General features: G+C 40.3%; 2 protein-coding genes across 4 annotated transcripts in view; one reads left to right on the top strand and one right to left on the bottom strand.

Annotated features, from left to right (window-relative positions):
* Positions 1–1,932: 1,932 nt before the first annotated feature.
* Positions 1,933–11,100, top strand: LOC308319778 (LIM/homeobox protein Lhx8). Its single transcript, XM_080769962.1, has 9 exons — positions 1,933–2,106; positions 2,746–2,826; positions 3,122–3,298; positions 3,538–3,659; positions 4,051–4,271; positions 4,738–4,841; positions 6,754–6,849; positions 8,288–8,477; positions 10,569–11,100. Exons 1-9 carry the CDS (start codon positions 2,029–2,031, stop codon positions 10,646–10,648), a joined length of 1,149 nt encoding a protein of 382 aa, XP_080626088.1. The 5' UTR covers positions 1,933–2,028; the 3' UTR covers positions 10,649–11,100.
* Positions 11,101–11,146: 46 nt separating this feature from the next.
* Positions 11,147–27,428, bottom strand: part of slc44a5b (solute carrier family 44 member 5b) — a 49,954-nt gene continuing 33,672 nt past the window's right edge. For 2 of the 3 annotated variants that reach the window (XM_080770778.1, XM_080770779.1), the window contains 14 exons: positions 25,589–25,672; positions 24,476–24,588; positions 23,189–23,320; positions 21,671–21,770; positions 21,498–21,590; positions 20,948–21,035; positions 19,588–19,850; positions 18,852–18,946; positions 18,635–18,738; positions 17,813–17,886; positions 17,280–17,350; positions 17,090–17,178; positions 16,875–16,959; positions 11,147–14,404 (listed from right to left, as the gene is read on the bottom strand). In XM_080770778.1, the coding sequence (XP_080626904.1) occupies positions 14,295–14,404; positions 16,875–16,959; positions 17,090–17,178; positions 17,280–17,350; positions 17,813–17,886; positions 18,635–18,738; positions 18,852–18,946; positions 19,588–19,850; positions 20,948–21,035; positions 21,498–21,590; positions 21,671–21,770; positions 23,189–23,320; positions 24,476–24,588; positions 25,589–25,672 (1,501 nt within the window). In that variant the 3' untranslated portion in view covers positions 11,147–14,294. Of the gene's footprint in view, positions 14,405–14,780; positions 15,996–16,874; positions 16,960–17,089; positions 17,179–17,279; positions 17,351–17,812; positions 17,887–18,634; positions 18,739–18,851; positions 18,947–19,587; positions 19,851–20,947; positions 21,036–21,497; positions 21,591–21,670; positions 21,771–23,188; positions 23,321–24,475; positions 24,589–25,588; positions 25,673–27,428 lie in introns of those variants that run through there. The other variant, XM_080770780.1, reaches the window with a different exon arrangement.

Raw genomic sequence — 27,428 nt, 5'->3', positions numbered from 1 at the left:
TCACAGTGCATCCTTATACGCGAAAGCCATTCCGCATGCACTCGCCACTGCGCACTGCCAATGCCATGCATAGCCATATATAGCTGCATCAGAGGTCACAAAAACACTTCCGGTTCTGGATAAATAAATAAATAAAAAATAATAAAAAATAAAGAATTTATGATTAATGATAAGAATAATAAGTATAATAAGAATAGCTTAAATAAGTAAGCCTACATATACCCAAAGCCTTTTTATATGCATGGGAAAGGAAAGGAACCAGTTGTATATCTAAACGGGATACATTTGTAATTGTTATTATTGAATAATCGTAATTAAAGCACAATGGCCAAACTGTGCTAATTTAATAATTCATAAATAGCCTACACACAATGGCCTGACCATCACAGTGTTGAATTTATTGTTATTGCAGACAAACTATTGTCTATTACCAACTAGGCTATTAATATCTTTCTTTTGATTATAGTTTGTAATTATAGTCTTAAAAACGACATCTCACAGCTTATGGATGTAGCAAGAGTTTTGCTTACTTCATTTTTTTTAACCTTTATGATTATGTAAACAAATACAAGTGATGGAATTGTGTAGTGAGACCATGCACGCGCGCGCACACACGCACACACGCACACACACACACACACACACACACACACACACACACACACACACACACACACACACACACACACACACACTGCACACACACACACACACACACACACACACACACACACAGATCGATGCCTGCGCAAACGCGCGCACACGCACTTCCTTCCCCTTTTTATCAGTTTTACAAAATAGCTTGATGGTTCAACAGGTCTTTTAAAAAAAAGTCACTTACGTTTTCTATATCATGCAATATATTTTGTATTTATTTATTTTTTATATATTTATTTGGTTTAATTCAAGTTTGATGGTTATTCTTGCACGCATGCTTTTGTTGCTTTGATTACTCACGTTGTAAATAAATAAATAAAAAAGAGGACGAAAAAAGAAAAAGGTTTTGTAGGCTATTGCTAATTTGCATGTGGACTGAAATGTGAAGTGCTCTGTGATTTGCAATAGTTCAGATTCAGAATCCAGGAGTTTGGACCTGCTGTGTGGGTGATGAAAGATATGCAATGTTAATTATTTCATATTGGCAAAACATTTAGGCCTACTAAACAAACAAACAAAAATTGGTGCAGAATTGTGGTAGGTATAATTAAAATATGCAAAAAAGAAAATGGAGGAAAGACTCGACGTAAACTTTATCTGCATGTTGTGCCATATAGGCCTATATATAATATATGGTTTTAGGCTATAATTTACGTTCTCAAATTGTGCACGTGAACGTTTTCCGTTCAATCATGATAATTGACTGGTATAATCGGGATATACCGGTATACATATCCATGCACGTTGACATGGAACATAGGCTATGGGCCGCCTATCACATAGGCCTATAATATTAAAATAAATATGCTATAGCAGCTGGGCCTAATACAAACACAGAACAGTATTTTTTTGGCAACCCTTGGAAATCAAAAAGCCAGTGTTGTGTATAGCCTATTTACAGTGAAAAGCCTAGAAGGCCATATTTTATAGGTAAGAGATTGTGACTTTTACAGGCTATAAAGTTGCACCACCTGACACTATCAAGATTAGAATGTGACCGTAAGCAAATGTCAATGGAAGATTAACGAAATTGCACTGAAACGTTTTTTTAACCGTTCCAAATGAAGACAGACAGACCTATAGGCTATAGCCTACGTGTGTGTCCGGGTCCTTCTCTGAAAAAGGGCAAGAAAAGAAAAAAGAAAACATGATAGGCTACAGTAGCATATTTTAAAGGGAGGCGCGGCCACATCAGGACAGGGAAATATGAACTATGATCCGCCCTGACTGCAGTAAAACCTCCAGGCTCTCAGATAAACACACCAATACCGACGTTGAACCGAAAGTAACGCTTTATCGAACGCTTTTTAGTTTTTAGTATTTTAACTGCTCATTTGTTTTTGGACTTGTTCAACAGGACTCGGGACCGACATGCGTTGGAAACGCGAAATAAAAGTAGAATGTTGCAATGTTGATGAAAATGGATCTGTGTTATTGTCCGACGACGTGGTGAGTAGCGTATAATACATGTCTACAGGCTATATTGGGATATTTTGGTTGGACTTATTTTCTCAATTAGTAGATGTCAGTCAAGCTCAGGCTATTGCCAGCTAAATTTAGTATCTCCCACACAGGCGCAGAGCTTTGTTTTCACAAAATCTAAAGAAATGTCGCCGAAAAATTAGCCCTTACAGAATATTCAGCAATTAAAGCTCAAGTAGTTAATGAGACCTGTTCACCTTTTGGCAGCCCAGGGCTGACGTTTGTGTCGAACTTTGTCTTTTTAATTGCCGTTATTAAATACATCAATTCTCTTTCGCGTCGACTTATGGTTGGTTTTTGATTGGCATGTGAAATTGATGTGTTGGGGTTTTAACCGTTGCGCACCGAGCACTGCTGCATCACTTAATGCAGATCTCAAGAACATAATGCGCATTGGATAACTATTACCTCAAGTGGGGAGGCTGTTTTTTTTAAGTAATGACTATCTTCTTCCTCCTTTAAATGCCCTTTCCCATAATCGTTGGGGCTGTTGTCATGGTGAAAACTGAAAGGCATGATGATATTTATGGGATGTGGCAATAAGAGGACTTGAAGGCAGCTGCGGAGTGACTGACAGACTAAACCCCTCTTCTCACCATCATATAGCTTCTCGTCATGTGTGAAGATTGCAAAGGGGACGAAGAGCTGCTCAGAAAATGTATTGAGGACAGGAGAGGAAATATTATGGTAATACAAATAAAAACTTTGTTGTAGATTATTGATTTATATATACTCAAATGGCAGACTAATCGTTACGCATAGCTACATGTAAAGGCCTATATACCATCTGTGAAATGTGTTTGTGGCCAGGCAAAACTTTTAATGTTCCAGACGGCTGCCATATCTATTGACACGGTGGCGTCGACACACGAAGGATAAACATGGACGTGTGCGCGAGGAGTGTGCATGTCTGTCTGTCTGCATGGTGCGTCCCGGACGGTGCGTAGTTTCCTAACCGCAGGTATGATGATGGTCCCCGCAGGGCGCACCGCCGCTGGAAGCGGCTCTGCACGATGAAGACTCGTCGTGCTCACGCGGCTCGTGCGCGTCGTCGCTGCGGGCCATGCAGCAGCAGCAGCCCGCCGCCGCATGCACGCTGCTCGGCAGGACGGTGTGCGCGAGCTGCAACGATGAGATCGTGGACAAATATTTATTAAAGGTAATTTGAGTTTATGTTGTTTGATTATATTTGCCCGACGGCAACGGCGCAGCTCTGGGGGTCCGATTAATAGGTCATATCTTCTGTCTCTTTATTTGTGCATTTATTATGTTGCAATAAGTTGCAACTGACATGCCCGTTAGCTTACTAATCACTCGATTACGCACGCACGCGCACACACACGCACGCGCGTCTATGTAGTTTTTGACTGACTTGCTAATTGTCTTCTCTTCGTTTAGGTTAACGACTTGTGCTGGCATGTACGCTGTCTCTCGTGCAGCGTGTGCCAGACTTCACTTGGCAGTCAGACCAGTTGTTACATCAAAGAAAGAGAGGTTTTCTGCAAACTGGATTACTTCAGGTATAACGTTTAAGCCTCTCTAGAGCTATACATCAAACCTGACAACTGCTGAACAGGCCAATTCGAAACTATCCAAAACAATTTGATAGATTTATACCCGCCTATTAGGCCCCAAGTAGTAGGCCTATAGCTTATCATTATGAAGGGAACAATTACGAAATAAATAAAAACATGTAACAATGTAATGTTAATAAATTGTAGGCTAGATCAAAACAACAATTAATAATTATTAATATTATTATAGGCCATATTATCATTGCTATTACAGTCATTATAGTATAGTTTTCTTATATATTATTACAAGTATGTTTTTATTATTATCGTTATTATTATTTTTGTTATTGTTTTTCTGGTTTTGTAAAGTAGGCCCTACAACTTGTCTCCATTGCAGAAGATATGGCACATGGTGCGCGTGCTGCGGCCGAACCATTCACTCCACAGACTGGGTGCGCAGGGCGAAGGGCAGCGTATACCACCTGGCCTGCTTCGCCTGCTTCAGCTGCAAGAGACAGCTGTCCACCGGGGAGGAGTTCGCCTTGGTCGAGGACAAGGTGCTGTGCCGAGTCCACTACGACTGCATGGTGGACAACCTCAAACGCGCCATGGAGAAAGGTGCAGAGCACAGTTAGATAGAGAGTAGCCTATGGGTTACAAAATAATTTAATACCTTGATCAGGCCACAGGTGTGCCTGGCATCGTTGTTTTTTTGTGTATAGCCCGTTTGAATATGTCACAGAAGGACCAGTTTAATTGTAGGCTAATTGGTTAACAAGCCTTACATTTAGCCTACACAATTCGCCTAATTGATGCAAAGTAAAATAGCTAATTTTGTTTTGTGTGCTTTATAGGACTGGCGCCTTATCTCCTCAAAGTGTAAATGTTTATATAACCTTAAACCTATTGTTCTAATATTCCGTGCAAGCAGCCTATAGGCCTATAGAATAATTCTTCATAATTGCACTGTTATTTAAAATGCTTTCAGTGAGCCAACTCAAAGTAGCTCTTCATGGATGAAATGCTTAACTGACAGGTTAGATTTGTTTTCACGAGAGAAGTGTACCGTGCTTTCTTCTGCCAGGAAACAGTGTTAATGTGGAGGGGGCCATGCCAACCGAACAGGAACTCAACCAGCCGAAGCCGTCAAAGAGAGCCCGGACCAGCTTCACCGCCGACCAGCTACAGGTCTGTCACTGTCAGTGTCCGCTTATAGGCTGCTATATTGTCTGGACTGTCTGTATCATTGGTTTTCATCCTTTTCAGGCCATGATGACCCACCCTCAAAATAAACATATTTGAACTTGGGACCCCCACCCTATTTGGAATTGTAGCCTATATAGGAATTTAATTGACATTGAGGCATTATATATTTTGTTTGATCATCAGATCATAGATGGTCCCCACTGCAAAATGTGTTAATAATATAGCATCAGTTTAACCATTACAAGCTCACAACACGTGGCAATGCCAGAAAATAAAAGTAAAAGTAATTCAAACATTTTTGTTTAAACATTTTAACAAATCATGGCACAACATATTTTCAGATTCAGCCAAATAAATATCAATTCGGCATCCATGACATCCCTGACTGAAAAAACATCACAGAATAAATCTTTAAAATTAATGTTTCAATATTTTTCTGTACGTTTTACATTTTATACTGTAGGCTAAGTTAAAGGTAATAATAAGTATTTATTTCACCAATTTAACGCAATGTCAATAATTTATGGACAGACATTATTCTTTTCTTTTTTTGCCTTTTTAACAAATCACTAAAATATTGTATAGTCTCTATTACATAAAATCTACAATCCATTTAGTCTTACTTTATACCTTTTGAATGTGATATTTCCATTGTCCCAATAAGTTACAATACAGTATAGTGTATACATATACTAAATGAATATAGGTTGGGTCTCACAAGACACATTGGAGATGGATAATGAACAATAACTATACACTATGGCAAGAATTTGTTCCATACTGAGGAAATCTTAGTCAGTCTCTTGGAACATTTATTCTAATAAGTTAACAATGAATGAAGTTAAAGGACCACGTCGCCCATTTTCAACCTAATGGTCATTATGTGGTGGCACCATTTCTGTCTACTCGCTCTTTGTCTCAGAAGAGCATGCGCTATGGACTGTACCACTTTCGACTGACATCATTGGTAGTCAGGTTTGGACATTTTAAACGTTTTTTATTTTGTATGGTCCCGCCAAGGAAGGTTTAATAAAAATAATATATATTTATACAAATGTAGTAATATAGCAACAAGTAAAAAGATGAAGAAGATATTATGAAGATATAAAATGGAAGACCATCTGTACTTGGACTAACCCCCTTAGCTTGTGCAAAAACGTATTTCACCCACTGATTTAGACAGCAGGCTAAATAGCGGTAATACGGATAAAAATAGCCAATCTACAGTTAGTATGAGCAATATAGGCAGTGATTTGTACAACTGTTAAACAGACCTCTAATTTACATCCCCGTAATCAAAAGTGCCACAGCGAGTGAACAGGAGTCAATAATCTACGGACAGAACAAGACGCAGGACTGTCGAGTCATTCTGTCTTATGTCGAGGAGTGAATAAGGGCAGATGCACACAGAGTCTGAACTGTTCCCGAATACGATTGCCTGTTCCCCGCTGGTCATGATTCACATTGGCCTTGATTCTTCTGAGTACCCTTCATTCAACTGTATTCAATGCTTTCACATTACATCAATCCGTATCCTAGTTACACTACTACCTCCATGCGATCCTGGGAATGGTTGGGTGATCTGCTCCAGGGAACGCTATGCAGCATTCACATTACCACAACATCTGCCAAGTGGTCCCGACATGTGCGCAGCCGGGACCATAGTGTGAATCTGCCCTAAGAGTCAATGATTCACTGAAGATGCTACTCAGCCCGGCTGGCTCATTATAGCGGGGGTAGTGGCTGGTGGGAAGTGAACATTTTAAAACAAAATTTAACACAAATGTATTTGTGACTTCATACATGATGTTTGTGAGTATGATGAAAGACCAGATAACTTGATATTAATTTGCCTGCACAGCCTGATTCCATTTCCATGTCATCCTCTCTCCAGGTGATGCAGGCCCAGTTTTCCCAGGACAACAACCCAGATGCTCAGACACTGCAAAAACTAGCAGAGCAGACAGGCCTTAGTAGGAGGGTCATACAGGTTGGTGACTGACAGGCCTCAGTAGGAGACAGGCCTCAGTAGGAGGGTCATACAGGTTGGTGACAGACAGACAGGCCTCAGTAGGAGGGTCATACAGGTTGGTGACAGACAGGCCTCAGTAGGAGACAGGCCTCAGTAGGCGGGTCATACAGGTTGGTGACAGACAGACTTGTATTGAAGTACCGTAGTAAGGGTTCGGTGAAGCGTCACCCAGCGTAAATTAAATACAGTAAGTCTTGAAAAGAAGAAGGGAAAAAACTTCAGCAACACACTCAGAGACCATTGAAAAACAACTTTATTTTGAAACAGATGCTGTTAGGCATATATGGCATTCATCAAGGACATAACCTTTTGAAAAAACATTGTTTTTCTACAGTACAGCAAGTGTTGTTGTCTTTGGACAGCCAAAGACAGGAGACAATGTTTTCGCTCCTGTCCGTCCGTACGCTTGTCCATGTGAATAGCTAATCTCCGTCCGACCAAGCTCATGAAACTGTGTACGCACAGTAGGCCAAGGAAGAACCTCCAACCCAAATTTGGCAGCCGATTCACATTTTGGCCTATAACTCTTGGTCATACAATCAAAATCACACCAATTGGTAGTACACATTATTTCATACCGAGCAATCTTCGTTCCTATTCCTATAAGGTCACGGATTCAAGCAGTTAAAAGGAGTTTTCTCAGACGGGTGGCTGGCATATTCCTTAGAGATAGCGTAAGAAGTTCAGTCACGCGAGAGAGACTCGGAGTAGAGCCGCTGCTTCTTCACTGGAAAGGAGCCAGCTAGCTTAGGTGGTTCCGGCAACTAGTACCGATGCCTCCCGAGCGTCTCCCTAGGGAGGTCCTCAATGTACGTCCCACTGGAAGGAGACCCCCGGGAAGACCAAGAATCAGATGGAGGAATTATATTTCCAAACTGGCCTTGGATTGCTTCGGGATCCCCCAGAATGAAGTTACTAATGTTGCTCTGGAGAGGGAAGTCTGGAGCTCTCTGGTGGAGCTGTTGCCCCCACAACCCAACTACGGATAAGCGGTTGAAGATGGATGGATGCATTTCATTGGCGGCTTTAGAATGAGCATTACATTCAACCATGACATAGAGGCAGTGCCAAAGGTTCCAACCTGTTGATTGGTTGCAGTTAGGTGTGTCTTGCACTTCCGGCTCTAGCAGTGGGTCTACCTGAGGAGCCAATAACGTCCCATGTCGTCCTATCAAACCATTTAAGACTAGACATAAGCATGATAATGTTTAGTTACTGGTTCAATTCAAATTAATTTACCGATAATGAACTGACCCTCTAGCAGTGGCTCAGGAGGAAGTGAAGGGGTTGCCTGAGAATCTGAAGATTTTGAGTAGATCCCAGCTCCTCGCCTCGCAAAAGTCAACGAAGACATCATAAAAACACCCAACTTGAACAATTCTCTCCTGTGACTCAGGTGTGGTTCCAGAACTGCAGAGCTCGTCATAAGAAACACGTGAGCCCCAGCCACACCTCCATTACCTCCATAAATTCTCTGCATCCCAGCCGTCTCTCCCAACCAACACCAACACCAGAGGAGCTTCAGTACACTGGCTATGGTGGGCCGGAAGGATCCATGCTCTCTGCACTGCACACATTCATAGACGGTAAACACACTCTTTTATAAATACTGCTTTTCATTACATTTTTGTATAGACGAGCAGAAATAAGCTCCCCTCTCTTTATGTCTCTGTCTCCGACGGTCTCTCTATATCAATTAAATTCTATATATTATAAGAAAATAAATAAATGTTTACAGTGCCAAAGCAAATGTGGAACAAAACAGTCTCTCTACGAGTGCCTCTCTTCCCCTCCCTCCCTATGGACATCTCATCTCACACAACAGAAACCAGTGCATAAGCAAAAGTATTTGTCGTGTGCAGCTCGTGGAAAAGTGGAGATATTTGACTAAACACGTTTTCTGCCTGAACTTTCAAATGTATATGAAACTAGAGAACAATACCTGACCCCAAGTCTTAGGAATTATTTATTGCGCGAGTACACACGCTGAGTACACATGCATGCGCAGTTGAGACCAGGAAGTTGTACATGCACAAATTGTACAACAATGTACAACTTCCTGGTCTCAACTGCGCATGTTTCTTTCCTTCCATGGAGCAACATGGCGTCCAACGTACGGTCTTCGCTTCTCGTCCTCCTTAGATAGTCCCTGGTTCCGGTCAAGGAAGCTTTGAGAAGGAAGAGAAGTGCTCACGTGACTGGGCTGCGCTATGACACTTTCATCAACACTTTCATGGGAGCCAAACTCACACCGGAAGTGCAATGAATACATGGCAGTGAATGGAGCCGGCTGGACCAGCTCATAACAAACATTATTTATTAACAATTGAGACCTTTGTCATATAATCGGTTCAGGAATATAAAAAAGACATATCACAGGTTGTTTTCTAATCACTTACTTTTCGATGTGCACAGAGTGCAGTAGTGCAAAGTATATAATTTTATCTGAAGATCTAAACAGCAGCAGGTATCGTTTCTGGCTCCGAAGTATCACGAGATTTGGCTGACAGACTGGAAACGGTGGGAAGTATCGCGATACTTGGTACGTTCAGAAAGGTACGTGGTGCTCTTTAGATACCATTCCTCTATAAAAATTACATAGTGTACACATCGAAAAGCAACACAGCAGACAATAATGTGTTACATGTCTTCTGTTATTTTACAGAAGTGATTCATTTACAAAAGGTCAATAATGTTTGTTCATCAGCTGGTCACTGAGCTCTCATTGACTCCATTGCATTCTGCCAAACTTCAGGCGGAGTTTGGCTCCCATGAAAGTGTCATGGCGCAGCCCAGTCACGTGACCACTTCTCTTCCTTCTCAAAGCTTCCTTGGTTCCGGGCAGTTATAATATCCAGAGAGCGGATGAGGAGCGACAGCCCCGCCACCCGCTATTTATTTCAATGGAAGTTCCTCAGTGGTGTTTGAAACACCCGGAAGACTGCCGGGAGTATCATGGAAGTTGATAGTAAGTGGTCTCAAATTTGAGGTCAGGGTTGATGCACTTTACGCACCTGACATCACTGAAAGTCTCTCCACCTCCATGAACGTCCCGAAACGTACTGCAGTTCCAGCTTTGGCCAGTAGGGTAGCGGCAGCTTCAACGTTGACCAGCTGTTCTGTGGGCTTGCTTCCAGGCCCCTTTGCTACTTCCACACAGGTGCTACCGATGATACTAATTGACCCTTCAATAAGCCATTGAGATGCATGTTAAATGCAGGGGGGCAGTCAGAGAGATATATAATAAACATGGTCATGAATACTTTTTGCTTCCAGTCACTAGTTTAAAGTCTTATGCCATTATTTCAATAAACTAGAAATATGAGGAAATGTTAGAGGGAGAAACAGTATCCAACTCAATCAACTTTAATTTTCATGTAATGCAATGTAAGTGGTGAATGAGGCCCAAACACCAATCAAGCAATGTTTGGCCGTTTCTTTTGGGCCACCACAATGCTTTTCCAATGGGAGTCACATGGTTTGACTCACAGAAATGTGTGAGGAGGAATCAATTGGCATGACGACTAAATTGGAGAGAGAAAGGGGTAAAACAAAAAGCAAAAAATAAAATAAAAGGATAGATTTGTATCTGCAGCTTAGTGTAAAGACGGCAGGAATGTGTGTGAGGTTTTACTGACTGTTTACTGAAGTATGCTGTCTGTCTTGTGTCTTCACAGTACACTCTCCTCCTTCCATGCTGTTCCAGCCTCTGCTGCCTCCACACACCCTGACCTCTCTGCCCGTGTCCCATGCCTGAACACACTGTAGAGTGACAGACGCCATCAGCAGTTCTGAACATCTTCTGGCCCAGACCACCCCCCGCCCAGTTGTCATACACTCTTTCTTGAGGAGCTATTGGAACATTAACAATTAATTGTGATGTTATGGATGGCAGTAACTAAATTCTGATCATAAATGTATACTGTATTTGGTGGAAATGGAAAAGATCTCGGTGTACCCCATCGGAATCCGGGATAGAGCATTATATAACACACTATAATGCATTATAAACATACTTTAATGTTTCTTGGTGTACTTGTTGCAGTGTCACAGCTTGACAATGCTGGGGGGGAATGAGAGTATGAAGATGAATGTGAAATATGTTTCACATTGTTTGTATAATATCAGTGTTTGAATATTGCGCTTTAATTTATTTATTGTACGTATTTGAGATGTCTGTTTTGAAAATAAATGTCTAATTTAAGAAAATCATGGGAATTCAATCAGAGCTAAACATGCAACAAAATGTATCCAATGACAGGTGAAACAAGTGTTTAACCATTAGACCACACACACACAATACATCAAAATCTGCTTAAACAAGTAGTTACTAAATGATTAATGGTGAGATGCAAATAGTAGAAATACTCACTTTATTTAGAAAGTAGATTGTGCAACATTGTCATTTAAAGCTTCATATAGTAACACATGCAACCTGTACTGCACAAATTTAAAAAGAAATATATATAGCCAGACGTTTTCTGTCTTTTGGCAGTGTAGGTTTTTTAAGGTTAGGCTTCTAAATATTTAACTTTCAAGATGTTGTGGTAAGGAAACTGATGCACATTCTAAACCAAGTTAGAGAATTCACTTGTGTCTACTTGTTGACTGTGGTTGACCAAAGGAATCCAGTTCTCCAACATGAAAGGGAGGGGGGAAGGCACACGAAAACACTGTTTTTACTTCACTTATCAGATCGAAGGTCTCCTGCTTCATGGGGGATAAAACAATATCTGAGCTGCATGCATAGAAAGATACAAAGCTCTGCTTGCCTTTTCAACATACTGTATACTAAGTACATTGAGACATTAACTACATAGAATAAGAATCAAAGTATGTTACATGCATTATAATGTATGTAACACTACACATTGTTCTTTCCCTTTTCACATGTGCCAAACCACTTAACTTTTATTGAGCAGTAAAGGTGTACTGGTTTGAGCATGTGTGAGCGTGCTGTGCTACAAAGGGGGCACAATACATGTACAACTGACAGTGATGTCACCCTGAGGTAGCCTGGCAGTGGTGGCATTTTCTCAGACCCTTTGACTAAGACATCATAGGACAAACACTCAGCTAGGAGAGTAGAGACAAATATGAGTCATTGATTAGAAGCACACAATACACGCCATGATGTAAGCAAGAATAAATGCTATTCATTCATTTCAAGTTATTCTTGAACTTTGTTTCAACAAAGTAACACAACCTAAACACTGCAACACTGTTAAAACAGTGGTTCGATTTCTCACAGGCTGCGCACACTAATGGGGTTCTACAGATTCTCCTGTCAGTCCATACAGAAGTTACACTAAGTAACTATGGTTCCTCCGCATGAATTACACCCACCCGGTAAAACTCCCCACTGGTGACTCCATGTGTATCGGAGGAGAGGCGGTTGTCCACACCCCTCCTGAAGACCAAAAAGTAGGGGTTGACACAGTGACACAGACTAGTACATATAGGACAAATTCTTATTGTGGGGGTGGGGGGTGTTGAAAGAAACAAAGACAGTTAAATACATTTTAGGAGAGAAATAACGGACTGGTTGAAAACACGCTATCCTTCCCAGTTCTGCTCAGATCAGAGATCGCCCTTCCCTGCCAGCTTCCCATGTGTGAACAGTAACACAGCCTAACTGTGTTCGTTTGGAGCCCCTGGCCAAGCCGGGGGAACCGTGGAGGAATCCAACCCTAGTCTCCATGGTGGTTGAGCAGGAACCCCTGTGCTCCCACCACCTGGATGTCCTCTTTTAGTTAATTACATTTGCTTGATGTCCCAGTTCTAAATCTGCCCTTGAATAGATGGCTAGAATCGAAACATAATTTGTGTCCCCAGCACACCAGCTGTGAACTGCTCTAAAATAGAGGATAGTCAGTAAAAGTGCTCGCTTTTGTAGCACAAATACATAACACAAGTTATTGTTTTAAAAAGTTAATTTTGTTGTAGGAGGACATACTTATTTTCAAATGGTAGGCCTATAAATCTTAGTTTGACAATAAAACATTTTCAAGAATTACCTGAATTCTGGCTTTGGAATTGTACCGCATCCTGAACATTGAAACTCAAAGACAATTTAACTTAACATAAATAGTCAGTCTATTTAATAGACAGATTCTCAAATAGTTTTTCCCTCATTATTGATCATCTGAAAATACACAAAATCATATATAGTGCATTGTACTAGATTGAGTGTTTATGAAAGAAGGTCTCACGTGGCCACTGGCACTGCCTCCTACAATTTGCAAATGCTTTCGGGGATTGTGGAATAGTTGTCTGGCTACACAAGACTAGACAGAAGGCTAACCCAAATTGTTACAAAATAACTAGTATAATTGAATAATAAAAAGACTGTTACAAAAACACAAATCGTAGTCACTTAATAAGTAGGAAGGAATTGCTAGACCAAGTGACAGGAGAGCCATCATAACAGAAACAGAAACTTTTATCTGGAGTTTGACAACACAACCATAAAAGACTAAGGGGAGAAATATGAATTTGTACCTTTGGTATGAGCAAAACAAATTAAGAAATACTTTTTAATATACATCCACCCTCAGCTCTAATTTCTGGACCTTCCATTTGTGAAATACCAGCCTATGGTACAAAGAGACCTCAAACACTTATACCATGTCTAATTCCTTTGTTGAGTTTCACAATAAATAATAATAAAAACATAAAATCTACTACGGTAATTTAAACTACGGTAATTTAAACTAGTGTCCAGTAAGAAACAATTACACTCTCTGTGAACAGAGTAAGGCACTTTATATTGAAGCTCTTAAATTGCTGTACCATTATGCATTTGACAGTAATTTGGTATTTGGTACACTGTGTGGAAAATATGCTTCTCAATATGAGACATGACCACATTGACCACTTTAGCCCTATTTTATACTTCGTAATACTATGATGTTGAGGCAGAAATACACTTTCGGACCATGTACGCCTATAAAGGACATGCCCCAAATACGGACACCAGGTTCAACGGCTATAACCACAGTGCATGGTGATAATGGGGACGGTGCAGTTCATGGCAAAGCTCATTCAAACACTAGAACATTCTTGTATCTTCACAAACTATGCCACTGACTTCTGGATAACTCAGGTGCCACCAAGTGGCATAATGTTTTAACTACAAGAGCAGCGTGGGTGCTCATCTGGGATTGTGTGTAATGTGCATGTGTGATGACACAGATCATGCTCCCAGGGATTATCATACAGAAGCACCAGCAACAGGAGAATAATGATAAACCGTATGATCTGTATGTGGGTCAACATTGGAGACTCTTATTTACAATCTGTACATTATAAATTGGTTTGCTGTGCCACTACCAAACAAAGATTACAAGTGGCAAGTACCATGCTTTGCTGACTTTTTCTCTCCTTCGGCTGCCATCTTTCTTCTATCTTCTCCCCTTCTTCTTGCTGTTCTTCTTGTTCAGAATGTTCTTCAAGGATTTGCTCATGTAGTATGGTCTGGAAGCTGAACCGTTGTTTGTCTCCAGGTCCACCACTAGGGGGCAGTAGCAGTTCAAGGTTAACAACTATTTAAATCACTGCCAGTCAGTTGTCTACTTGTCTCTAAAACCTGCAGGATTTGAACACGTAGGGCTGTATTTTGCGTGTCTTAAGTACCAGGTCTTATTCCCTAACTTGAGTAAACTAAAGACCTGGAGGCGTGGTCAATGCTCTTTGGACACTCAGAATAGCCAAATGGCATTGACCACGCCTCCAGGTCTTTAGTTTACTCAAGTTAGGGAATAAGACCTGGTACTTAAGACACGCAAAATACAGCCCTACGAATGCAAGCACTTCAACCCAAATGCAAAGTGGAATCGAATGGAAAAGTACAGTGCCCACTGCACAACACTTCTACCATTTGTGTTTATTTAAAAAAAGGATTCACATTTTCATTGGATTTTGTCGATTAAAAAAAGGATTCTTCTGTACAAAAAGAACACTGAATCACCTCCACACAGATGTGTGTATTTCACATAGTAACAGCACTACATCTGGACCATTCAATACAAAATCTTACCAAAAATGGCTTTGACATCCTATTATAAATGGTATCTCAAAGGTTCCCGGTGTTAGGTCAAAACCACGTTACAGTATCTCTTCTTTTTTCACAACTAGGCACATAAACTAGTATCTGCATTCAGAGACATTTCCTGAAGGTTGTCAGGCTCTATTCAAATCTCATCCTTAGCAAAATCCTAAAATGTGGTTAGAAGGTTGACCTCCCATAAGATACAGTACATGAGTGAATATAAGGGAATCTTGCTCAATATGTGTGACATTATAGAATAGTTAAATAAGTGAAAGCAGCTGCAGAACTTTGTGTCCGTGTAAATACGGTGGGCCAAATAAATATATATCACCTCAATGGTAAACATACAGTGCACAGCCGATAAAGTAATCATGCTACAAAGAAAATAAAAGAAAATAAGCATTACATGGTGATGGTATTGTTCCCATACATGTAACTGCCTATGAACTTTACACTAAAAGACTTAAGTGCCACAAGGGGGCACTCTTGTTTTAACTTGCTGTATATTTTTTTCCTCCATTAATTGTGCCACAAACATTGGTACATTATTTTGTACATTTAAAGGTCCTTGTGTTATGTTGTTAGCACTGGGTTTAAAATGCCCAGCCTAGTCTTTTTGCTTTTATATTGTAATGTCCTCTAGTTAAGGCAGAGGTTAGCAGAGAATCAACAACAAAAATAAATTTAAACTGAAAACAGAAAAAAGGCAAGTGTCAATAGTTGGCTCGAGGGAGAATGTGAATAGAGCTCATTTGTCTATGGGCCCCATGCCATATCATGTCCAGATATGGACCAGGCCATTCCACCTCCATTCAGAAGTCCAGCCTTACAGACCTCGCTCTAGAATATCCAGGCACCCCCACACACAGATAGTCGGAAAAGGGAGTGAGAGAGCGGTTGCTTGGAGTGTCAGTTAGTGTCTAGTCCCGCACCGTGGCTCAGGAGCCAGCATACAACTTTGCACCCTGCTCTCCCTTGCGTAGGATCTTGTGGAGGCCAGGAGACATATAGTAGGGCCTGGAGGAAGAACCATCGTTCCTCTCTAGGTCTTCACCTGGTCAACAGGACGAACAGGAGGCATAGCCAAGAAAGACAGCAGGTGGAAAAGGAAGAGCACAATGCATACAAAGAAGGCATTAGCTTAGATAAATTATTTTAGAGGTCCAAGCAAGAGAATTAAATGAGAAGAAACAAGCCAAAAGTGCCAAAGTTGTGGACTGACATGCATCAGCTTTAGTGATTAGTTTAAGAGGTTGTTTGGAAGAGGAGAGGAATGTCACTGTCCCTGAAGGTTTTAAAGAGCAATGAACCACACACTTTCAGCCTGTCCTTGCCTACTGTGCAGACTTGAAAATAAACTAAAGTGGGTTGGGGGTTGTGTGGAGTGTTCAACATTGATGAACCTTGACCGCACGCCAACCAATAGGACAGAAGAGCTCAGCATGTTGATCCTGCGTTGGCAGCCATTTTGCTTGTAGTTTTCTTTTAGCGAGAGCCAATAGTCGACGCAAGTCAAACGTACTACACACTGTCACAGTGTTTTCATATTGCGTGTGCATAATGTTTTTCATGTTGTTTGCGTGCATGTATACCGTGTGTTGCAGGTGTGTTCCCTCACTTCTAAAATTAGCACCACACTGAAATCAATTTAAGTACACAACGGAAAACCAGCACTGTGACCGTGCAGAAGGGTTAAACATTCTCCCCATAGAAGGCAGGCAACTTATATTTACAGACTAACATATTTGTGGTTTTATGGCATCTTCTTGGAAATGTTATGACTAAGATTGACACGTTTACCCATATAAAATATGTTATGTTTAAAGCTAAAACTCAGTTAATGTTTGATTACTCGAGTACTTGAGTTATTGCCCAACAGTAATAAAATGTTCTTATGCTGTGTAATATAAATGCATAAACAATGAATACTTACAGAAACACAGGAACAATGTGTCCACACACATGGCATAGACGTTAAAGAAGCCATGTGCAATCAGGTAGGATCCGAATATCACCGTCTGCCAGGAAGAACGAGCCTAAATCACTATGTTATATTGAAGAACAAGCCTGTTCTGGAAACTGTTATACAGACACTGTTATATTGCAATGTCGGTCCAATTTCTCAATAAATGCTTTTCCATTTCTTACCAGAAGGGGGACCCAGTAGTAATTTAAGGATGGTACCTCCTCTTGAATCACAGGTATTTTACGTGTGAAGAAGAAAAACGCGAGAACACCTGCAAAACAGGAAATTGTAAATGAAATTACACACGTAACACAAACACCACCCCTGATAACGCAATACTCAATTTACAGAATGCAGTAGTGACAAACTCACCAACACTCCCTGAAATTAGCAGTTTTCCCAAGAATAGCAAAAAGTCTGTAACCTTGTCAAGGACAGCCACCCTAAAGAGACAGAGGAGACCCAGAGTGTAGGAGAAAATCAGAGAGAATGGAAGAAAAAACATAAAAATTGCACTAGCCTTGTGTTGTGATGATGATGGGAAATTTGTACAGTAGATCGGTCTACTTTTGGCGCAGGACACAGTCGTACGACGAGTATAAATCAGACTTAATTCACTGGCATTGCTTCCGGTTTCTTTTGAACCCTTATGATGAGATGATAGTTTTTCAGTTTGTGGACAGTGAGAATTTTGTATTGTTTTATGTTTTTTTTTAACAGAGGAGTTGGCCGAGCAGCAGACAATGCTCTTTGTCAGCAACAGCTTGCTTGACAAATGTGTCAAGTGTGTCAAAGTACACATAAACACTGTTAAATGATTATCCTGCTTGGGATAGGAACATAATTATGAGAAGCTGCTAGCCTTCCCTTTATCAACGGGTGGCCCTGACCTTCAAAGGCATTACCTCACAACATTCCTCATGAGCAGGAAGAAAGCATCCTTCGCTGAAGTGCAGAAGTTCTTCCCATATATTGCTATCTGTAAAGGTGGAAAAATGTAGTGCATACATTGATTTAAAAATAGCAAAAAACTGACCAAAGACACATTTTCCTGTTAACAGAGAGAAAGAATTAAGCACTAAAACCCTCTACTAATAGTACTAATAGTTGACCAGGGTGAGCTCTGTACATTTCCCCTCTAACAAAGGAAAAAATAGCTGATCTACAAGCTCACAAGCTTGTACGTAACCTATGAGCTAGTTCAGGCACATAGACTTCGGAGGTTTACACACATGCACCACTATGTAGGGCGATGTATATGCGACGTATCAAGCAACCGACTAATCTATTTAAGCTCATCTCATTCATTGCTCTTCCTTCTTGAGTCAGTATCACAGAAGATTGAATACGCTTGTTTGCTATGACCCCAGCCAGCACCACCAGTGGGCTTTGCTTTCCCTAAGAGTTATGCTTTCCCATCGGGGGATAGTTCTATACATTATACAAGTTACATATTATATGTATATCTCCCTGCTCTTAAATGGTTGTCTTCTAGTCACTAGTGTGCTGAGCAGGGAGTAATATATAGCAGATCCTTAACGGCATAAAATAATATTCACACTTGTACTTACATTTTACTGTATATATAAACGTTTTCAATCTATTCATGAGTTATCTGACTGAACTATTTTGGGCTAATGTTCCCTCCAGAATAGGGTCGGGATGGCAGCATTGAAGTTCAAAAAAGAAAAATCAAAACAATGGCCAACCATTGCTCCATAACTCACCATGATGTAAGCATTCCTGTTCATGAACTTGATGCAATGTTCCAGACACCAGAAACAGCACTTTAGACAGCAAAGCAGGAATCGAGCAAATGCATTTTGAGCACCTGGAGAAAAACATTGTCAGACAGAAATTGAGCCAGTATTTGTATGCACAATTTGAACGTACAGAAAAGCGTGTACGGGCTATCAATGTCTATGAGTTATAGTTACACTATACCTTTGAGCTGGTGATCCAGATATTCAAGAATGATTCTGAACATCTGCACCACAGCCAGGATCAAAGCGCCAAAGGCCAAGGAACCTGTGTGATACCTAGGAAATACGAGAATAGTACCTGAGTAAAAACTAACAGAGACAACTTAGCCAGAATTTGGGTAATAGCACTGCCATCTACAGGTGATCGGAGATCTCCATCTACCATTGGTTTTCTAAAGTATATTTCTGTATACTTAGTTGAGTGCAGACATTTTTAGTCTAGCATTGAACCAGCACTTTTGCATGATGCAGTCTGTCTCAGTAGTTCTCTTGTTCTAAAATCCACGTTTGTTGAAGTGGTTGATCATACCATTAAGAAAACAATTATGAAATAGGTTTTGGTGAAGCCATTTTAATGATGCATAAGCACTGCTCAATATACACACATCCAATATGGCACCATATTACACAGGCGTGCAATGGAAGTTGTCTCTGCCCATTTCTATCATGTGATATGGAATACAATACAACAATAGCGCATAGAATGCAATGCAGTGGAAGAGAATAGAATAACAGCATTGTATTAGTCCATGTGGGGCAGATAAAGAAGGTCAAATGCAGACTAGGATCCAACACATCACAACAAAGATTGCACCGGCCAGATTTGTGAACATCTCTGCATTCTAACACTCAAGTAGAACCATGCTAATGCTACGTACTGCATGTCTCCGGGCATGTACAGTAGCTACAGTACGTACCGTATGGCTCTACTGAAGGAGGAGAACAGGGGGCAGGTGGGGATGTCGTTGGGCTTCTTCAGGGCCCAGTAGTAGGAGGCAAAAGCCCCTGCCAAGGTGCACTGGCCCAGGGCAATGCAGAAGTTGACCAGCCACAGGAACACCAGCAGGTTACACAGCTGAAGCACAAAGATGTAGCGGTGGTAGAGACTCTCTCCGCCATAGAAGGCAAACGTGCACTGAGAACCCGGGCACACTTTGGTGACGTTGGACTGACTGAAGGTCTGGGGAATAGCATGAATTAGACATTGTGGTAGAGTTAGCAACAGTGTTAGTGATAATGTGATGTTTGAGCCGTGCCATTTACGTGAATCGGTTTAACTACTTGATGCTACTTTGATGACTGGAGTCCTGCAGGGGTCTATACTATACTCTTTTTTCCCTCTACACCAAATATGTTTGCCGAAAATTACTGGTCTTCTGTACAAACTCATTGCGTTGCGTTTCTTGTAGATCTGCCATTTGTTTTTACTGAATGATCGCCCAGAATAGGGATGCTAGTGCTACAATAAATGCTCCAAACAACTACTGTAGCTGAATGGGAAATACTGCTGTATTTTACTTTTTGGCTCTTTCATTTTATTCTACAGCCATTTTAACTAATTGAATTTGTCTAACACAGCGTTTGCTTGGTTTTACATAATTATGTATTTCTTAGATTATGCTATACGTTTGCTGGAATGTTCTCCAAAGTCATTAAATTAAGTCATTCAAATGTAATTATCTGAATAAATGTCTCGAATGTTGGCTAAAAAACAATGCATTAATCTCTGCACATTTTCACATCATAATACAATTAATGGAATCGAAAGTCTTGAATGCATTGAAAAATGGTTGGCATGAATGTCAAGCATAGCCTACTGTAGTAATAGTCAATTGACAATGGACTAATGGACTAAACTAAGCATTTCAGCATTTCCTAATATATTGATTTATTGTCTGGATTATGTAGCTTTCTTCAGAAGGCCATGACACCTTTTAGAATGTCACACTTTAAAATACTAAAACAGTGTACACAAGCTGAAAATAATTCAGTTGATAGGATAGAATCTTTCAATGCTAATGGTAAATATAATGCTCCTGCCAAGTCTGATTCAAACGCTAGTCCTCATTAAGGACCCGTCTGCCCTTTTTCTTAAACGTTATTGATTTTGCATTGATTGACGATGAGAGAACATCTGTATAAGATATTAAATGGGCCGGAAGGTGCCATGAAATGACACAGCGGATTTTCCTTTAAATATCCATAAAGACCATGAGGGTTATTTCAAAGATATCAGCAAATCACACCATCAGGAAAAAATCATAAATAGAAGCTAACCTCAGGATCACATGTGAGGTTGGCATATATGCATTTAGGCTGCGTTGACATGACCTTGTAGACTGCCTGCCCAGATGATGCTAAGAAGCTGGAGGTCATTCAGTTAAGGGCAACACAGTGGGAAAGAATTGGAACAAAGACACTGAACTCCTGCTCCCGATGAGCAGATTCCTTAAATGGTTTCCTCCACCGTCCGTCATGCTTTACAATGTAATGCACATTGTAAAGCACTTGCTTTATCAAACTCGATATTCACAGTTTCAAAGATGTCCCAAGAAAGTTATTAACGTTTTTCCAGTGTGTCTTTTGTTGTAAGAGGAGATTCAATGTTATTATTTTAAATAACACAGAAATTGCCATTTCAGTTGAATTTTCTGATGAGAACCGTTAGAGTAAATGTATACTACAGCATGAATGTTCTCTATAATAAGTTGAGGCAACATTTCAAGATCTTACGAGTGACAAGATGAATCCATCAATTAACACAAACATCAACTAACTTGAGTAGAGGGTTAACTACATTGTTGTGCACAGCACAGTAGGAGGATACACAGCTGTGACTGCCCAGTAGGAGATGCAGATTGACAGCAGGATAAAGGTGATGATCGGGTAGAAGAGCGTAGACATGATGTAACCAATAGCCCTTAAAACAGAGACGAGGAAACAGTTGAGGTTTCTGAGTGCAAACAGAGCACATACAAGAACGTAATTCTCCAAACTCACCTGCTCCCTTCCTTCAGTAATGCGATTGCGATGCGAACCCTGCTCCTCAAGAAAATGAGCATAATCACTATGATCACCTCAATCACAGATAGGGAGATCACTGCAATGCAAAGCATACATGTTATTACAGGGGGAAAAGATACAGTAGCATTGGCTCTGAGGCCGCATCGGTGTCGTCTTATAGCTTTTAACCACCTTAACCATTATTTTAAACTTTAGCTGTTGAAAAATAGCAGATCTACAAGCTCCGAGTGCCCCCCTTCGAGCTTGTAGATCTGCTATTTTTGAATTTCTTTTAAAGATGTGGCGCAAATGTTTGAATATATATTCTTTCACAGCAAACGTTTTTAACTCAAATATTTGATCCTGGGGGGTCCCTGGAACAACATAGTTTCAGATGGGGGTCCACTGCCAAATAAAGATAATTCTGTGTGTCCTTTACATGAAAAGGTTTGAGAACCACTGACATAGAAAAAAAGATTTTTGGGCAAACTCTCATATTTAGAAGACATTTGTAGAATCTGTTGTCAGGTCTTAATGGATTAAACAATCTAAAATAATACAAATGCATATCAAGTTCTAAGTTTATATATATATATATATATATATATATATATATATATATATATATATATATATATATATAAAATAAATAAGACTGTATTATTAACCCATTTTAGGCGGGAACCCCTTTTGGTGTTAGCATTAACGTTATGCTTTAGCTATTTAAAAATAGCAGATCTACAAGCGAGTGGCGCGAGTGGCGCGCTACGAGCTTGTAGGTCTGCTATTTTTTTAAACTGTCAGGATTTAGAAGACATTTTTAGAATCTGATCTCAGGTTAAAATGCGTTAAAGAACCACCATTCTTTTGTGCGTTAGAATCTGATCTCAGGTCAGAATGGGTTAAGGGATAATTAAAACGGTTAGAAAGTTATCGAGAAAATGATGCATGATGCAGAGGTTAAATCAAGTCAGAGGATTTGCCTCTGCAGATAGTTCGATAACTGCACAGCTCTGAGATGACAATCCTGCTTAGACCGTGGCTGCTTACCAACAATTAAAATATATTCACATTTTAGAGCAATACACTCTTTAAATAGAGACGTTGTGTTGGTTTACGTGACCTTGTAATACCACAGAAAGTTACTGTACAAGTACCAGCTGAGTCATTCAGCATTCAAAATTCAACACCGAAAATGTTGAATGTTATAATTGAAATCTGTATTGTTATTAAGGACAGCCTGTAGCTAATGTTAATAATAACCAATTATACAGAACAATGTCTATTATGTGTAATAATTAAGAATTTTTATATTTTTGTAATTTCACAATTATGGGGAAGTTCAAGTCTTTGGGCTTATAAACTTCTCATCCACACAATATGGTTATGTACTTTTTTGCTTTTAACATTTTTTTTAAAACTCAAAACTCTAACCTGGAGCAGGACATCAGAAACCTTATATTTATTTTAAACAGAGGAACAAGTAGGGAAAAGCAGTGATGAAAAGATCCTTACTGAACACCAGCCAGGTCTGACTAAGCTGGAGGTAAACCCTGAAGTCTGTTTGGAAACCAATATCAGAAATGGTGACATCAGCATCTGGTTTCCCTCTGAGTGTACTGAACTCCCAGTAGCAGTGCCAGATACCTGAGAACAAGAGAGAGACAGGATGAGAGAGAGAGACATGTCTGTCTACATGCACTTGTCTTTCAGAATTGTCCCACAATCTCTGTTATAAAACAATATGTTTGTATGTGTTTTGATGATGTTGAGAACTACACATAGGTGTAGCACCCGTCTAGAGCCTTCTGCAGAGTTGGCTTCAGGGTCCAGCATTCACTGCCATATATAGGAGAACAGATTCTACCGTTGCGTAGAAGAAGCTGAGTTTGATTTGTCGGGGGAGGTTGGAGTTCCATACACTGGCCATGCCATTCAGGGCCCTCCATGCAAGTGCCTTCCTCACTTTTAGATCTTACTCTGTTGAGTTGACCTGAAGTCATTGACTTCCTTCAGAGCAGTGCCTCCTGTTGTTGTGAGAGGTGGATGTTCCGTTTGGATGTTAAAGGTGATCACCTCAGTTTTCTTGGCATTCAGCCGAAGGCCAACCTTGGCACACTCAGACTCCACTCTGCTCTCTATATCCATAACATAAACAAGCAGCACACTCGCAAACAATTCTAATTCGTCCAGGATGGCTAGTGTCTTGGCCAGAGTCCTCTTCTCTGCTATCACCGCCACAGAGTCAGGCTTGGTCCCTGTCACCTTGCCTGCTCGCTTAATCAGTAATGTCTAGACATTAGAAAGTAGGCTAGCCGGCGTTGTATCATTGTGAAAATATAATAATAAATAATAATAATAAAATGATTGAAAGAAAGAACTAGTGTATTGTCTGCGCCTCTAGGCAGCGGAGGACCCGCGAAGGAGTTGTTTTGGTCTGCACGATGTAAGAACAGGGATTTATAACCTTCCAAACACCGGATTTTGTCTCATTTTAAGCAGAAAAAGGAGTAATAAGCATGCGCTCGTGCACGTCAGATCCGTATGTAGACTGTCTAACAGCAAAAAAAACTAAAAATAAATTAAATATTATTTTTGCTGGATTAAATTAAAGAAAGACAAGGTTCCTCGCCGTGGCAAAGGCGGGTTGTGGAGAGAAGAACAAGGTCCCACGTTCTTGGCATACTTTGTGTTAAGAGAAGAGAACAGAGTAACAGTGGTAGTGTGGCTACAACAGTAGCAATATAATCATATTTGAACACACACACACACACACACACACACACACCAGTACATACTCACCATAGCCCACAGCAGTGATAACCCCAAAGATAATGAGCCAGAGGAGAACGCCAGCAGTGAACCGCAGCAGAAGAATGAAGAGCAGACTGACCACCATGGTTATCACCAAACCACTGCAACCACACACAGCACACACAGTGTATATAGAGTATAGACGACAGCACGCACAGTGTATAGAGTATAGACGACAGCACACACAGTGTATAGAGTATAGACGACACCACACACAGTATATAGAGTATAGACGACACCACACACAGTGTATAGAGTATAGACGACAGCACACACAGTGTATAGAGTATAGACGACAGCACACACAGTATATAGAGTATAGACGACAGCACACACAGTGTATAGAGTATAGACGACACCACACACAGTATATAGAGTATAGACGACAGCACACACAGTGTATAGAGTATAGACGACACCACACACAGTATATAGAGTATAGACGACAGCACACACAGTGTATAGAGTATAGACGACAGCACACACAGTGTATAGAGTATAGACGACAGCACACACAGTGTATAGAGTATAGACGACAGCACACACAGTATATAGAGTATAGACGACAGCACACACAGTGTATAGAGTATAGACGACAGCACACACAGTGTATAGAGTATAGACGACAGCACACACAGTGTATAGAGTATAGACGACAGCACACACAGTATATAGAGTATAGACGACAGCACACACAGTATATAGAGTATAGACGACAGCACACACAGTGTATAGAGTATAGACGACACCACACACAGTATATAGAGTATAGACGACAGCACACACAGTGTATAGAGTATAGACAACAGCATCTCCCCCCCCCCCACCCCATCAGAAGATGTTTTGTGTCAGAGACCTCCAGAAGAGAAGATTCATGTTAAAAAAACAATTTCAAGAGTTTTCTAAAATGTTCAAAAATAGCAGATGTACAGTACAAGCTCACACATCTGCTATTTTTGAATAGCCAACACTAAACTCTAAAATGACATGATGCTTTCCAGAGGGGTTAATGACAATTTCAGTTCTTGAATTGGTTTTGCTGTCCCCTCATATTATTAACTAGACAAAAGGTGGCATTTGGTATATAAAAAAGGGTCTTACATCAGGATCCAGTACCAGGAACTGGCATAATCTTCAAAGATTTTCATGCCCACTTCTTTGGCATCCAGCAAACTGGTGATGCCACTGTGACAGAATATCAGCAAGAGAAGGAGAGACGTGGTGGAGAAAAAGAAGACAGAGACAAAAGTAATATCATGAGAACACTGTTCTGACAGTTAACCAATGGTGTGGTCGTTGATATTAAATCTATGGTTAGGTTAAGCACACAATGGATGCTGCTAAGGATTCCCTAATGCATCTTTTGAGATAGTGCTGTATATCTTTGCTCACTTCATTTACAGTACAATGAAACAAAGATGAGATTGCACTTTAAATGCATTAGAGAATGTAGCTCTTGCCGCAGGCTATGAGGTCATGGGTTTCTGTACAAACAACAGATCTACATGTTGTGTGCAGAACTCTCTCATTAATGATGAGCCACTAGCATTAGTGTTGCTGAAGCACTAGAAAGCTATAGTTGCTATTGCATGGTAGCCCACGATAGCTCAAATGGTAGCCAACTATAGCTCTAATTACCATTATAGCTCTAATGGTAGCCCACTATAGCTCTAATGGTAGCCAACTATAGCTCTAAATACAACTGCAATATGTGACTTACAACAAGTTATGAGGAGCGTTTGCTGGAAAGACACAAAATAATGAATACTATACTGTTGTTATCTCCAGAGTTAATCTATTTCTATTCATCTTGCATGAAACAGGACAATTGTTAAAACTCCCAACACTCTTGGTTTAGCTACTCTTAAAATTAAAGTAAATTCAGATCATCAGATATTTTTTCAAAAATTATTAGCTGAACCAATGTATTGCATTTTAGCCACTTAACCCCTGTAGTCTACTATATACAGCCCCTGTACTATATACTTTGTTGACCGGGGTCCACTAGGGGTCTGTACTTGGCCCCCTCCTTTTTTCCTCACTCTCCACCAAATCTCTTTAGCCGATCTACAAGCTAACACTCGTAGACTTGGTATTTTCGCCCAATATTTGCCTATTATGACAAGCCCCAGGATACATGTGGTTAAGGCTCAACCTAGTGCTGGACCAAAGACTCCATGGCTGTGTTGAATACCGTTTATACACTGTAGGGAGACTTATCTCAGTTCAATTTGAAGGCCACATTATCCATCCATTTCCTGACAATATTATTATGGATGTTCTAATCCCCTTCATCCATTTGTATGTATACGGCACTGCTCATATCATTTTAAATGTGGATGTTCGCCGGTCTCCCAGAGGAAGAGAACTGATTTGTTGTTGAAGTGTTTGTTGGAGAGGATAATCTGTCCTTGGCAGACATGATGAAGTACTTGGCATTTAGGAAGAAATACCTAAAAGGTCCCGATATGCTTGTGACAAAATGTGTATGCTGTGTTTATCATAATAATGGTATAAATAAATAGCAGAGATATGTGTGGAGAATTATATAACTGCCTGCAATCATATTGTGCAGGTCCTTACAAGGACATGGAGAGTATACATTTTTCAAATCTTATTTGGAGACATCATTGTAGTCCCTCTTTGATATAAAGAAAAAGATGTGTTCCGTCTCTAAGACACCTATGTAACCTTATTGGCCACTGGCGACATAGACTATGCCCAGAAAAGACAACTACTAATACTTGTAAATACTTGTACTGTGTATGGCTCATATAATGCAGGTTATATGAAGGTGGAAACCTTTCTCTGTATTAACCTGCAGTGCTGCAATACAATTATGCAATCAAATCAAATTTGGTTCCTTGTTAACTTCATGTGATCTTTTACATGAAGTAATTAGCTATATCTTGCCCCTTATCCCTAAACTTATCTGCCATTT

Source organism: Protomyctophum bolini (genome assembly GCF_963924005.1).
Source record: "Protomyctophum bolini genome assembly, chromosome: 8".
NCBI lineage: Eukaryota > Metazoa > Chordata > Actinopteri > Myctophiformes > Myctophidae > Protomyctophum > Protomyctophum bolini.
Note: the sequence above shows the minus strand (reverse complement) of the source record. Positions and strands in the feature narration are given on the sequence as shown.

What these genes read in the sequence shown, in the direction of transcription:
- LOC308319778 (XM_080769962.1), top strand. Translation starts at nt 2,029, where the DNA reads ATGCGTTGGAAACGCGAAATAAAAGTAGAATGTTGCAATGTTGATGAA. An exon ending in TGGACAAATATTTATTAAAG is followed by an intron (nt 3,299 to 3,537) that starts GTAATTTGAGTT and finishes CTCTTCGTTTAG; the next exon opens with GTTAACGACTTGTGCTGGCA. An exon ending in TGCAAACTGGATTACTTCAG is followed by an intron (nt 3,660 to 4,050) that starts GTATAACGTTTA and finishes TCTCCATTGCAG; the next exon opens with AAGATATGGCACATGGTGCG.